Consider the following 13117-nt stretch of genomic DNA (forward strand, 5'->3'; position numbering starts at 1 on the left):
AAATTTAAATAAGGTAAAATGTGGAGCATATGTGTGTCACAGCAGAAGAAAGCTCAAAATCCTAGGTCAATCTGGTCCTGCTGGTATTGTATTTATACACAAAATCTTAGGACCTTTTCTTGTTTTGTCTCCTAAGATAGAGTCTCATGTAGACCAGGCTGGCCTTGAACTCTCTAAGTACCCAAGGACAACTTTGAACCTCTGATCCTCTCATCTCCACCACCATAGTCTCTGAGCACTGGAGTACAAGCTGGTATGCAGGACTATGAGCCAAACCATTGCTATCTTCAGGATTCCAGCTGGGCCTACTAGCCAAAGATCACCACAGTGGGGTTTTCTGGCTTCATCTTGTCCTCTAGGAAGGAAAAATAGGGTAAGGAGGATCATGGGACTCTCACCTGAGTATCCAGCCTCTCTTCACAACCAATTGTATGCAGTTCCACTAGAAGGTGGTTTGGGGGGTGGAGAACTGTCTCTGGGTGGAGCTAGGGTATATAGGTGGGGCATGAATACCTATGTATTCAGCTAAGTGGATGTACTGGCAGGTTTTGTGTGTCAATTTGATACAAACTGGAGTTATCACAGAGAAAGGAGCCTCCCTTGAGGAAATGCCTCCATGAGATCCAGCTGTAAGGCGTTTATTTTCTCAATTAGTGAACAATGGAGGGCCCATTGTGGGCGGCGCCAGCACTGGCTGGTGATCCTGGGTTCTAGAAGAAAGCACACTGAGCCAGCCAGGGGAAGCAAGCCAGTAAGCAGCATCCCCCTCCATGGCCTCCACATCAGCTTCTCTCCTGCCTCCAAGTTCCTGCCCTGTGTGAGTTCCTGTCCTGACTTCTTTTGGTGATGAATAGCAATATGGAAGTGTAAGCTGAATAAACCCTTTCCTCAACTTGCTTCTCGGCCATGTTGGTGTGTGCAGGAATACAGACTCTGACTAAGACAAACTGGTACTGGGGGTAGGCATTCCTGTGACAACCTGGCCATGTTTTGGGGAGGACTGTGGAAGGAATTTGGAACTTTGGGCTAGAAGAGCCATTGGGATGGATGTTAAGAGCTCTGTGGGATGTTGTGTAGGAGCTTGGAAGATAATGTTGAGAACAGTGCAGAAGATGGAGGCCTGGCTTGTGAAATTTCAGAGAGAAGATAAAGAAAAAAAAGACTCTTATCAGGGCCATTACTACTTTGTAAAGATTCTGAAGTTTTGGTTAGCTGGGGCTGAAGGATCAGCTGTGATTAACAAGATACCAGAACCACTAAAGCGAAACCTTTGCATTACTGGAACTATTGCTACTGGTTACCTGTAGCTAAGAAATTAGCAGTGATTAAGAAGGGACCAGTATCCTGAGGTGAAATCTTCTGGAAAGTGTTTCCTGAGAGCATAGAAGATATGTTCCATAGGGAGTCACAGTTGTGCCTCATGTAGACAGCTGGACTTGGTAATGTGTAAGAGTCACACAGGTGGTACTGGTTTTGAAACATGAAGGGGTAACAGCTGAGGCTTGGCACCGTGAGAGGGCAGGAGAGGCCATTGGTGAAGGTGCAGGCTCAGTGGCAGTTGAAGGCCCAGGAATGAAGGGATCATGCAGAGAGGTTGAGGCTTAGCACTATGAAAATAGCCTATGAGAAGTTATTTGCGAAGGTTCAGTCCAGTTGCAGCAGAAGACAGCGGTGTTTTGGAGATGCCAGTACCACAAGATGATCACCAAGAACAGGAGCAGCAGTAGAGTACAGACAGCTGGAGCCTAGAAGACAAAGTGTGTGCTACAAAGGGCAGAGCTGGGAGAAGTGACCCAAGCCCTTGGAGGAGCCCGGAAGATGGTGAGTGGACCTCAGACATTGGACTGTTAGAGTCTGATTTTGCTTTTGATTGTGACTGTGCCCCGATATTTTTCCCTCTCGAAGTACAAAAGTATTTTAGTGGAGCCCACAGTTAAGAGACTGAATTTCTGAATTAAGAGACTGTAAAAAAGACTTTGAATTTCAAAAGAGAGTGGATATTTTAAAGGGATTGAAATTTTAACATGTAACAATTTATAAAGACTGTGGGACTTTTAAAGTTATTTAGATCTTGGGGAATCAATAAGAAAGCAAGGGTCGAGGCTTAATAGTGATGTGTTTGTGTGTCAAGTTGGCAAGGGGTCGATTGTACTGGCTGGTTCTGTGTGTCAACTTGACACAAGCTCCTTATCACAGAGAAAGGAGCTTCCCTTGAGGAAATGCCTCCATGAGATCCAGCTGTAAGACATTTTCTCAATGATCAAGGGTGGGAGGGCCCAAAATGGGTCGTGCCATTCCTGGTACCGCTGAGTTCTATGAGATGGCTCAGTGGTTAAGAACACTGAATGCTCTTCCGAAGGTCCTGAGTTCAAATCCCAGCAATCACATGGTGGCTCACAGCTATCTGAAATGAAATATGACGCCCTCTTCTGGTGTGTCTGAAGACAGCTACAGTGTACTTACATATAATAAATAAATAAATCATTGGCTGGAGCAAGCAGAGGTCCTGAGTTCAATTCCCAGCCCCCACATGAAGGCTCACAACCATCTGTATAGCTACAATGTACTCATATACATAAAATAAATAAATAAAATCTTAAAAAATAAAAGAAAGCGAGCTGAGTGAGGTAGGGGAAGCAATCCAGTTAATCAGCAAACCTCCATGGCCTCCTCATCAGCTCCTGCTTCCAAGTTCCTGCCCTGTGTGAGTTCCAGTCCTGACCACCTTTGGTGGTGAACAGCAATGTGGAAGTGTAAGCTGAATAAATCCTTTCCTCCCCAACTTTCTTCTTGGTCATGATGTTGTGTGCAGGAACAGAGACCCTGACCAAGACAATGGGAGTGGTTGTATATGTTGGGTGCTGAACTTCCAGGGTGGCTGCTTTAAAACCACCCATGGTCCCACCTCACCCCTGGCTCTGTAAACACGCCTAATACAGTTATTGTTTTCTCAGACTGAACTTCGGTGGTAGTTGAAACTGCAGGAAGGTGTAGATGTATTTATATCTCCCCCAGGGAAGGAGTTTTAGCAACATGGGCATACATCATAAAGCCAAGCTGCTCATAATTTCTCGAAGCAGATGAGAGAATTCCCTGGAAGGCATTGGGTTGCTGCCATCTTTCTGTGATTTGCTCGGATAAGCAGTTTCCTTTTTGGATTAGCTGTGTATCTTCCTGGCTTCTGGTAGCTCCACAGTGACCTGTCAATCAAGCAGCATATTCTAACAATTTCTTTCTTATTTCTAACTTTTTTTTAAAAACAGTCTTGGCATTTCCAAGTAAGGCTTCCCACTGCAAAACTTCCTCCCTGCTTTCAAAGTTTAGAAAAGGGCTTTGCTTCTGTACTAGTGTGAATTGAAATTTGAGGGCTACAGACCACCTGTCTTCCTCATTGGTAAAATAGGGGTGAAAATACCGATTTTTTTTTTTTAAACCCCAGCACTCAGGTAGGTGGAGTCAGGAGGATGGAGAGTTGGAGGTCACCAGGGCTACAGTGTGAACTTCTTTCTCAAAAACAAAAGCCCAGCCCAGCCCATTTTGTAAAGTTGTTTGAAGATAATCAGCATGAAAGTTCTTAACATGTGTCGCTCAAAGGTAATGTGTCATCATCATAGGAAAAGGCTTTACCTTCTGGACATCTTTGGCCTTGGGGAAGCCTGGCCCTTTAAGACAGCGCCGCCCCAGCGTCCTGAGCGAGTCTCCAGCCCCGCCCTGCCCCGCCCCGCCTTTCAGGTTTGGAGGCGGGACCTCCAAACCCGGAACTGACGGCCGCGCGTAGCCGGCACCGCCAATCGGCGTCCCGGAAGGAGCGAGCCGAAGCAACTGAGCCGGTGAATGACAGCAGCGCCGCCCGCCGGTCGCGGCCGCAGCCCCGCCGGTGTCCCGAGCCTCCTGTCAACGCGCCCCTCAGGAAGGCGAGTGGCGTGCCTTCGCGCAGTGCCTCCCCGCGTGTCCGTGGCCCAGCGGGGTCTCCCCGCTCTCCCTGGCTCCTGCCCCGCTGTCCCTCCGCTGCTGGGGCCATGGGCAGCGAGCAGAGCGCGGAGGCCGAGAGCCGCGCCGGCGATGTGAATGCCTCAGGTCGGTGCCTCACCTCCCTGGGTGTTGCTGGCGGAGCCGACGGCCCCGTGGAGGGCCCTCAGTGTTCCCTAACACAGAAAAAGCGTGGCCCCAGCCCCGGTCCCCCAAACCGGCTCTCTCAGCTTCACTCTAATTTCTGAAAGACGACCTCCTATGGTCGGTTCCAGGACTGACGCCCGAGATTGGCTCACACTGCATTGATTATACCCAGGACCTTCAAGATCAGGTTTTCTGAAAATCGGGGTGTCGAGGTACCTTTTCAGAAGGGACCTGTGAGCACTGGGCGGTCACTCTCAATGTTTGGGTGCAAATATTTCCAGAAACTGCTCTGGCCACTGAGGTATCAGGTTCGTTCTTTTTTAAAATAAGTTGGCCAGGTGGCAGGCAGTCTCTAGTGTATTTTCTGTTCACATTTTTTAGATTTCTCTGAGCCTTTGGGATAGGAATTGGAAGGGTATTGTGCTGTACTTGTAGTGAATGCTCAATAAAACAGCTGGTATTTGAAAACCATTTGGTCCATTTGTTGTTGTTACTTGGGTAACCTCTGAGAGGGCCCTAGATAGGCTCAAGGGTTACAAGGCTAATTAGTGAAAATCTCTGATCGCACAAGGCTCTCAGAATGGCTCTCTGCTTGGTAAACCTTTGCCACTCAGAAATGTGGAAACTAACAGATGTAGGGATGATTCATGCTGAAGGGCGTTCCTCAAGACGAGTTCCTTCAAGACCTGCAGTCCGGGGCTTGCATCTACTGGCTTTGTTGTGTTTCGATTCCTTGGAAGACCTAGAGTGTCATGTCTGTTTTTAACAAACCCACAAAAATGGCTCATCTCTTACTTTTTTCTGTATCAGGCTAGAGGCATAGTTTAGGGGCAGTAGCGTGGCATCCTGTCATACAGTTGCTCATAAGGGAACCAACAGCAGAAGCTTGTTTCTGATAGAATTTACAGACCGCCCTGTGCCAGGGTAATATTTATAGCATACCCGGTTTTGCTCACAGCTTTACCCATTTTATGCATAAATAATGCATAAATGCTTTGAAATCCCTTTTCCTTTGAGTCTGGGGAGAGGAGGAATCGTGTAATTTGTAGCAGAAAAGACTGGTACTGCTTTTGTAAGTGTTAGATAAACTACAAAGCCAGGATAAACTTATCCTGAAAAAGCAATAAAAGCAGCCAAGGTCTGTCGTTGTTGTCATCTGCCCCCCACTCCCACCCCGCAGCGCGGCCAGGCACCAGGAGAGGCTAGCTTCGAGAAGACAGAGTACTTCTGCGCTGTCTGCCCTCAGGTCAGACTGATGGGCCTGAGTGTACTTGCTGTCTACTAGAACTTTCGAGTATAAGACATCTTAGGGATTCATTCTTGTTCCAGCCAGGAAATCATTTGGGTGAGAGGCTATCTTGTTCTAGAGACTCCTTGTAGGTTTAAATTGACATGCCCCAGAAGCAATGCTCCCGTTTCCTGAATGTTGCCTCCGCCTGAAATACTCCTGTTGATGGTTTCCTCCCTCTGTGCTCTAATGCTGCACCAAAGTTCCCCGAAGCCTTAGGTATAGACTTATAATTTGGGGTTGGAACCAGAGGTTTTGGCCACCACTGGCTCTGTTCACCACACCTGGCTGGTTCTGATAGGCTAGAGAGGCACTTTTGCATTCTGTGTCACTAAGAAGAACCTTTGTACCAAGAGACCCTTTGTAGCCTCAGTGCCGTTCTTAAATCTCTTTCTAGGGCTGCTGACCTTGGGCAAATTTGTAAACTACATACAGATCAGAACAATCGAAGAAAGAGACTTTAAAAAAATCTGCTTATGCTTTTGCATGTTGAGTAATAAAATGTATGATTATGAAAGTTCATACATATTATATGTTTCTGTTTGAGGGTTTTACATTATATATATATGAAAATAGAAAAATAGAAGTTTTGGGCTAGGGCTGTATAGCTCAGTGGTAGGACACTTGCCTAGTATGTGAGAGGATCTGGGTACATTCCTCAGTACCACAGGGAAGGAAAAAAAGAAATTAGAAGTTCCCCAGAATCTTTCTATGCTAGCCCCCACTAGAAAACCACTACATTTGGTTATGTAAAAATATTTTTTCTTCCTTTCAGACAGTATTTTATATAATCTTGGTGGATCTGTACTCCCAAGGCTGTCATTGAATTTTTTTAACAAAAAAATTGTGTGTCTAGATTGTTTTGTTTCCATATCATGGCTGTGTACCACATATATGCAGTGCTTGAAGAGGCCAGTAGAGGGCACTGGATTGACTAAAACTGGAGTTACAGAGGGGTTTGAACCAACATCTGGCTACCAGGAATTGAACCAGAGTCTCCTGGAAGAGCAGCCAGTGCCCTTAACTGGTGAACCATATCTCTAACCCCTGTTATTGAAGTTTGGATTTACCTGTTATCTACCTCTGGAGTACTGGAATCTCAGATGTAGGCTACCATGTCCAGTTTATGTCCAGCTGAGTTACATCCCCCACCAAATAGTCTTTTGTTTAGTTTTATTTAGTGGTGTGTTTTATCCCCCTCATGTGGGGGGACATAGCTGTCCAGGAATTAATTCACTATGTACACCAGGCTGGCCTTGAACTCACAGAGATCTGCTTGCTTCTGCCTGTGGAATGCTGAGATGAAAGGCATGTGCCACTACACCAGCATTTCCTTTTAGTAAAAACAAAACAAACTTTAATCCACTATAGCATTTCAAAGACAAAAAGGAGCCAGTACCACTCTTGGAAAAAGTAGTTTGTCATTTCAAATAAGGATGGCTTTGAAGAGAAACCATTAAGATCAGAAATCTCTCACTGGGGTTAGATAGATGGCTCAGTGGTTAAGAGCACTGACTGCTCTTCCAGAGGTCCTAAGTTCAGTTTCCAGCAACCACATGGTGGCTCACAGCCATCTGTAATGGGACCGATGCCCTCTTCTGGTGTGTCTGAAGACAGTGACAGTGTACTCATATAAATGAGATAAGTAAATCTAAAGAAAAAAGAACAATCTTTCACTACGAACTACTCTCTAATGACTGTCGTAAGCATTGGTGGCTCTCCAGCGTGTGGTTACTGATCTGTATAACTTTATTTGCAGTGACTCCGTCTCCGGCTAAACATCGGGCCAAGATGGATGACATCGTGGTTGTAGCTCAGGGCTCTCAGGCCTCAAGGAATGTCAGCAATGATCCCGATGTCATCAAGCTACAAGAGATTCCAACCTTCCAGCCCCTTTTAAAAGGTAGGAGGCTTCTGCTGTGTCTGGACTTGCTGGGGAGGTTTATGTCCCAACCCACCACTCTTTTGTCTCTTAGGTCTTTCCTTAATTGGCCTATTCTCTGAAAAGTCTTCCTTGAATGCCCTGTCTGAAATTGGAGTCTCTTTCTCTGCCTCTTTTTTTTTTTCCCTGTAGCACTTAATCACCATTGACCTATGGTAAATTTGGAACATTTTTACATTTATCTGTTTTGTGTTTGTTTGTGTGTGTGTGTGTGTAGGTGGGTGAGTGTGGGTGTTTATGTGTGTCTGTCTGGGTGTGAATGTTACAGCTTCCATATAGAGGTCAAAGGAAAACTTTGGGAGTGGGTTCTTTCCTGCCGTCACATGGGTACTGAGGATCTACTCAGGTCATCTGGCTTGGCAGCAATGCCTTTAGGCATCTGAGCCATCTTGCCAACCCAGCTAATTTACTATCTGCATTTTTCTGTTCGAACATGATCTATATGATGGCAGGAATTTTCTGTTCCTTTCCACTACTGAAGCCCAGCACTTAGATAGACCCTGATCTAAGATAAGAATGGAGTAAGTCAGCAAATGAGTTGATGTTATTGGAGTTGGCCCTTCCCTGCAGCATTTCCATGAAAAGATTTTTATTATTTTTTTGTGATCTGTACAGTTGTATAGGTTGACTAGTTCAGACTCATAGAAAGATTCTGTCACCACTAGTGCCCTGGTAACTCATCCTGGCTACTCTCTTGCATGAGAGAAAAGTATGCTTGTGAGAGGACTGGCTGCCCACCCGATTAGCATATTTCAAGGTACTCTATGTGAAGACCATAACCTTGTTGTTTTCGTACCTTCATTAAGGGGAGTTTATTTCCTTTACCTTTTGTGTGGGTGCGTGTGTAAGAATGCAGTGCGCGCATGTTTGGAGGCCACAGGTCAAGCTCCAGTCTTGCTCTCAGGAGCCGTCCACTTTGTTTTTTTGAAACTTGGTCTCTCACTGGGCCCTGGGACTTGCCACCCAGGGTAGGTCAATGGGCCTCATGTGTCTGCTGTCTCCAAATGCCCAGGGTTGGAGATTCAACCACTTGCAGTTTTTGATGTGGTTACTGGGCATGGAACTTAGGTTCTCATGCTTGCAAGTTTAATAACTGAGCTACCTCTCCATTCCTGGAGATGGTTTTCTATCAATGGAATGGTACTTCTACTATAGAAAGTCCTGAGTCCCTCCCCACCCAAAACATCCCCCCCAAAAACCTAGCTATAATGAGCATAAATAAGGCTGTGGTTTACTTGAATTGCCTCTTTCTTCACTTTTTTTTTTTAATAACAATACCACAGACTGAGAAATTATAAAGAAAAGAGGTTAAGTTACCTTACACTGCTTGATGTTGAAGACCTTGACACTGGCATCCTCTTGGCATTTGGGGACTGCCTCTCTGCTGGGTCATGACATGAAGGAGGACATCACAAAGTAGAGAGAACTGTGGTCTTGACCGCTCTTTCTCCTCAAAGCCAATCATGCAATCCTAAGGCTCCACCTCATGAACACATCCCATGCTGGTTATCTTCCAAAGGCCCCACCTCCAAATACCATTAGCCTGTGCCTTGGGGGGAGTAAAGTTTCAATATGAACCCTAGGGGTGACAAATACCTAGACAAGAGCAAGCTGACATCTTACATAGTCATTTATATTAAAATGTATCCTGGCCATACACACACACACACACACACACACATACACACACACACACACACACACACACACACACACGTACCATTCTCATCATTCTTGCATCATTTGCTTAAGTGATTTCTGCAAGATCAGACATCTGGCAGATAGAGATTGCACTTGAAACTTGTTGACCGACATCACGTCCTACCCTTGTTACACCATTCTGTCCTGTGCCTAACAAAAACAAATAGCACGTCCAGGTGATCTCTGGACCACTTCTTCGAAGTAACTCATCTACTTTATAGAAGAGGCTGTCCACTCTCTCACTCTCCTCTGCACTGGCTACCGGATTAGACTTCGATAACCCTCTGCACAATGAAAGAATATTCTATATTCCGTTACTATATTCCCATCTTCTCATTCTTTCCTCTTGTTTTGAGGAATAATATGATTCTCCAAAGAAGCCAACTGTTAATGAGATTTCTACCCTGACATATGCTTGCTTGCCCAGTCTTCAGAAACTTAACAGCTAGATATTGATATTCTGAATTCTACCCTTGCTGGATCTATATGCAGGACAGTTAGTTCACAGTCACTTTTCTTGTGCCCTCTTCCTGTTGCCACCATCCTCTCACTGCTCAAAGCCTTCTCGCCCTTCTTTGGTCTTCTGTGACTAATTCTTGATCTTTTTTCACTCAAGGAAATACAAAAAGCAAAACTGAATTTGAGATATACTTAATAATGTTCTGGGGTCAGTGAGCCATTTGAAATAATTCACATGAGAATAAACTGACTAGTAGATACGTATCTAGGAGAAGGCTTGGTAATAGGAGATGCTAATGTGAATTTAAGGTCAGCATAGGTCATCCACCTTGAACGTGAGTGATGTGTGATACAGGTGAGTGCGTTGCAAGGTGACTGACTGGTTACCTTGGTAACCAGGTTGTATCAGAGCTTTATCATCATCTAACTACATTGAGAGTAAATTATAGCAGAGAGGAAAGGAAAGCTGGTGGGGGACAGGTGACTCTGGGTGCTTATCTGGGTTTGGCTAAGCAAGATAGAGCACTTGCTTGGTTAGAAATGACAAGCTGTGTTCAGATCACAGGCACAAACAACAGGCAGTGGGTATTTACAGGTGCTTGTGTTTCATTTGTGAACAAAAAATTCCCTGGATTGTGATTAAAAAAGACAGGTAGACAGGAAAATTAAGTAAACTAATGAATACAGTTGATAATAATAGTGTCTGAGTCCCCTCAGTACTTCCCCATGATAGCCATTTTGTTTTTTACTGTATAGATTAAAATACTGGGATTCACCTTAAATTCCTGGCCTAAAGTCACTGGCTAGAGCAGTCGCCCATCTTCAGACGGCACTGGGACATGCCGGCCACAGAGTAAGGCTTGTTCCCACTGAGCAGAGCCTGTTCTATAAATCATAGCTATCCCAGGGAGAGGGTATGTGTGTGCACGTTTGTTTGGATTTTAGGTGTCCAGATTGTGGTAGAGCCTCCTGCCTGGTAGCTGAAGCTGAGGCCTGCCTGATGGGTCACGGCAGGAGGTGCAGGAGACTCCTGACAGTTGCCTTTATACCGCCATCTCCTTTTTCACCTTGCTTTCAGAGTGAGGCAGTTTCTTAAAGTAGAAAAAAAAAAGGCCACCCAGTGAAGGCTGTACCCCCCAGGTTTGATTTCAGAGAGCCTTTATTCAAGTTAATGACAGCTTATTCTTTCAAAACAATATATTCAACTAATACAGAGCTCACCATTGTTCCACAATGTCATATGATGTAATCTAATGCTGGTGGGTGATCTGCAGAGGCAGAGACTGGGCGAGTTTGTATGACTGAGGTAATGTTTGCATTTTAAGAAGCAAGCAGATTCTTTGGTTTTAACGCTTTTGCATAAATATGCCAGGGTATAATTTTTGCTGTATAATACAAATATCTGTTCATTTCATTTTTTTCTAGTCAAAGAATTTCTATTTTTCATAGCAACTTCTGAGTTAGCAATTTATTTTCATATGTAAAACACTTACTAGGAAATGAAAGAAAAGTAGAGAGTGGCAGTGTGGTCATGCAGAACACAGAAGCAGACTGTTGATTTCGTGTACAATGCTAAGATGCCAATAAAATTTAATTTATTAACTTATTTAAAAGTCCTACGCATTTCTAACTTAAGTTTTAACCACTCATTTTTTAAAAATGAAGCTGACTCTGTATCATTCTGTAGGGATGAAGCATTTGTAAGAGAGATGCAATATTGTGTTTATGTCAAAGTAAGAAAAATGTTCACTTTTAGTGGAGGACTAGATGCACACACACATATGCATTGTTTGCAATTGACCTGCCATTTTTGTTCATGACCTCGAATATAACATAAGGGGCTGTTTTCCTGCCTACAGAAGGACTGTTCTTGTTACTAGCCAGGAAATCAGGCTTTCACAGCATGGATGCCTACATGACGCTGAGCAGCTCCGTGGGGTGTTCTGAGAGTGGGTGTTCGGAACAGAAGGCATGTGAAATGGATTCTGATTATTAAGGAGCCTGGAGCTCGGTGAGGTGGCCGTGCCTGTAACCCTAACAGCACAAGGCAGAGGCGGAAAGGTAGTTTGTGGTTAGCCTGGGCATAAAATACAGAGAAAGGGAAGTTAAAGCGAAGAAGTGGAGCCAGCTTCTTGGACTTTTCTTGGAGGAGTTAAATCCCTTAGAGCAGCAGGGAAGGGTCTTAGAAGGAGGAGGACTGTACTTAGCTGGGGGGAATGAGCCACAGGAAACGATGGGGAAGAACAAGAGGGAGGGAGGGAGGCTTCACAGGACGTGTGCTGTCCGTCCCTCTAACCAGGTCCTCCTCTGTCATTCAGAAAGATCAAATATAAAGTCTTCCACATTCACCAGTCTACCAGCTGCCAGCCATCCCTGAATTGGAAAGTGGCACACCAGAGGAAAGGCTGCGAGGGTGGACCCTCAGCGGAGCCAGTCTGCTCTGAGCAGTTTAAAGTGTTCTCCGAGCACGGGTTGATCCAAAATACAGTTTCTCCCAAACAACATATTGGAAAGTTGGTAGTATATTTCTGACTGCCCTGTAGATTTATTTGTGTGTCTAGTACCTGGTGAGTTAAGCCTTTCAACATGAATTATTAGCCAGCAAAGAGCCAGCGTAACTGAGTGAGAGGAAGTACCAGGTGAAGAGTTGTTTCAATCGACTGGGAAGGCGGAACCTCCTCACCAGAGCAGATTCCGCGCTCTGCTCTTGCTAGCCGGCCTCTGGCCTGCATCCGTTCTTGCTTCTTCCCATCAGATCTCAGAGAAGATGTCTACTGCTGTTGTCTCACACACATGCATTTACTTTGCTTCTGCTGTTCTTTCTCTCCAGTGTCTGACTGGTGTACCTGTTTTCCTTTGTTGAGATACATACAGAAAGGATTTTTTCTTTTTAAATTACTTTGTTGAGCCTCCATTGCCCCTCCTGGTTACCATGCTTTGCTCTTTTGTTTAAACCTCTGCTGCCATGGTCACTACATGTTGTCCCTTTATTCTTTCAGCATTTGCCATTATTGAAGGTCTTATTTATTTTGGTGTGTGCATGTGCACACACATGCAACGGTACATGTGTGGACGTCACAGGACATCTTGCAGGCGTCATGTCTCTCCTTAGCATGTAAAATCTTGGGATCAAACTTGGGTCATCAGGCTTGGCAGCAAGCACCTCTTGTTTGAGCCATCCCTACAGCCTGCCCTTACTTCCCTGCTATGCTTCTGTAGGGACGTACACGTTCTCTTCTCGGCCCGCCAGTGTTCCCTCAGGCCACAGCTGCCTCTGTCTTTTCATATTTAGTGCACGTTTTCATCCCACTTCCTACATTTCTTTTTTGTGTCATTGCTCTGCGCCAGTCCCACAGTGCTAGGGGCTTCTGGCCGCTGTTTTTCTTCGCATGCACTGTTGCCCAGTGTTCTCCTGGAGAAACAGATCCTAAGGACCTTAAGTATTTCGAAATGTAGACATCACGATGATTTTAGATTTGTGTTCACCCTCAGTTTTCCGTCCTATATCTCTAGCTGTGAACTGGTAATTTCCCTGTGTACCATTCCTTTTTGCCCCTTTGGTTTTTTAAGACAGGGTTTTTTCTGAATAACTGACCTGGCTGTTCTAGAAC

At 45.0% G+C, this 13117-nt stretch overlaps 1 protein-coding gene across 1 annotated transcript in view; it reads left to right on the plus strand.

The window, feature by feature from the left end:
- Window positions 1-3766: 3766 nt before the first annotated feature.
- The window catches only part of Borcs5 (BLOC-1 related complex subunit 5), a 68407-nt gene continuing 59056 nt past the window's right edge, over window positions 3767-13117 (plus strand). The window contains exons 1-2 of the mRNA XM_052175108.1: window positions 3767-4077; window positions 7164-7307. Coding sequence (XP_052031068.1) covers window positions 4020-4077; window positions 7164-7307 — 202 coding nt within the window. The 5' untranslated portion in view covers window positions 3767-4019. The remainder of the gene's footprint in view (window positions 4078-7163; window positions 7308-13117) is intronic.

The sequence above is a fragment of the Apodemus sylvaticus genome, chromosome 2, assembly GCF_947179515.1.
Source record: "Apodemus sylvaticus chromosome 2, mApoSyl1.1, whole genome shotgun sequence".
Taxonomy (NCBI): Eukaryota; Metazoa; Chordata; class Mammalia; order Rodentia; family Muridae; genus Apodemus; species Apodemus sylvaticus.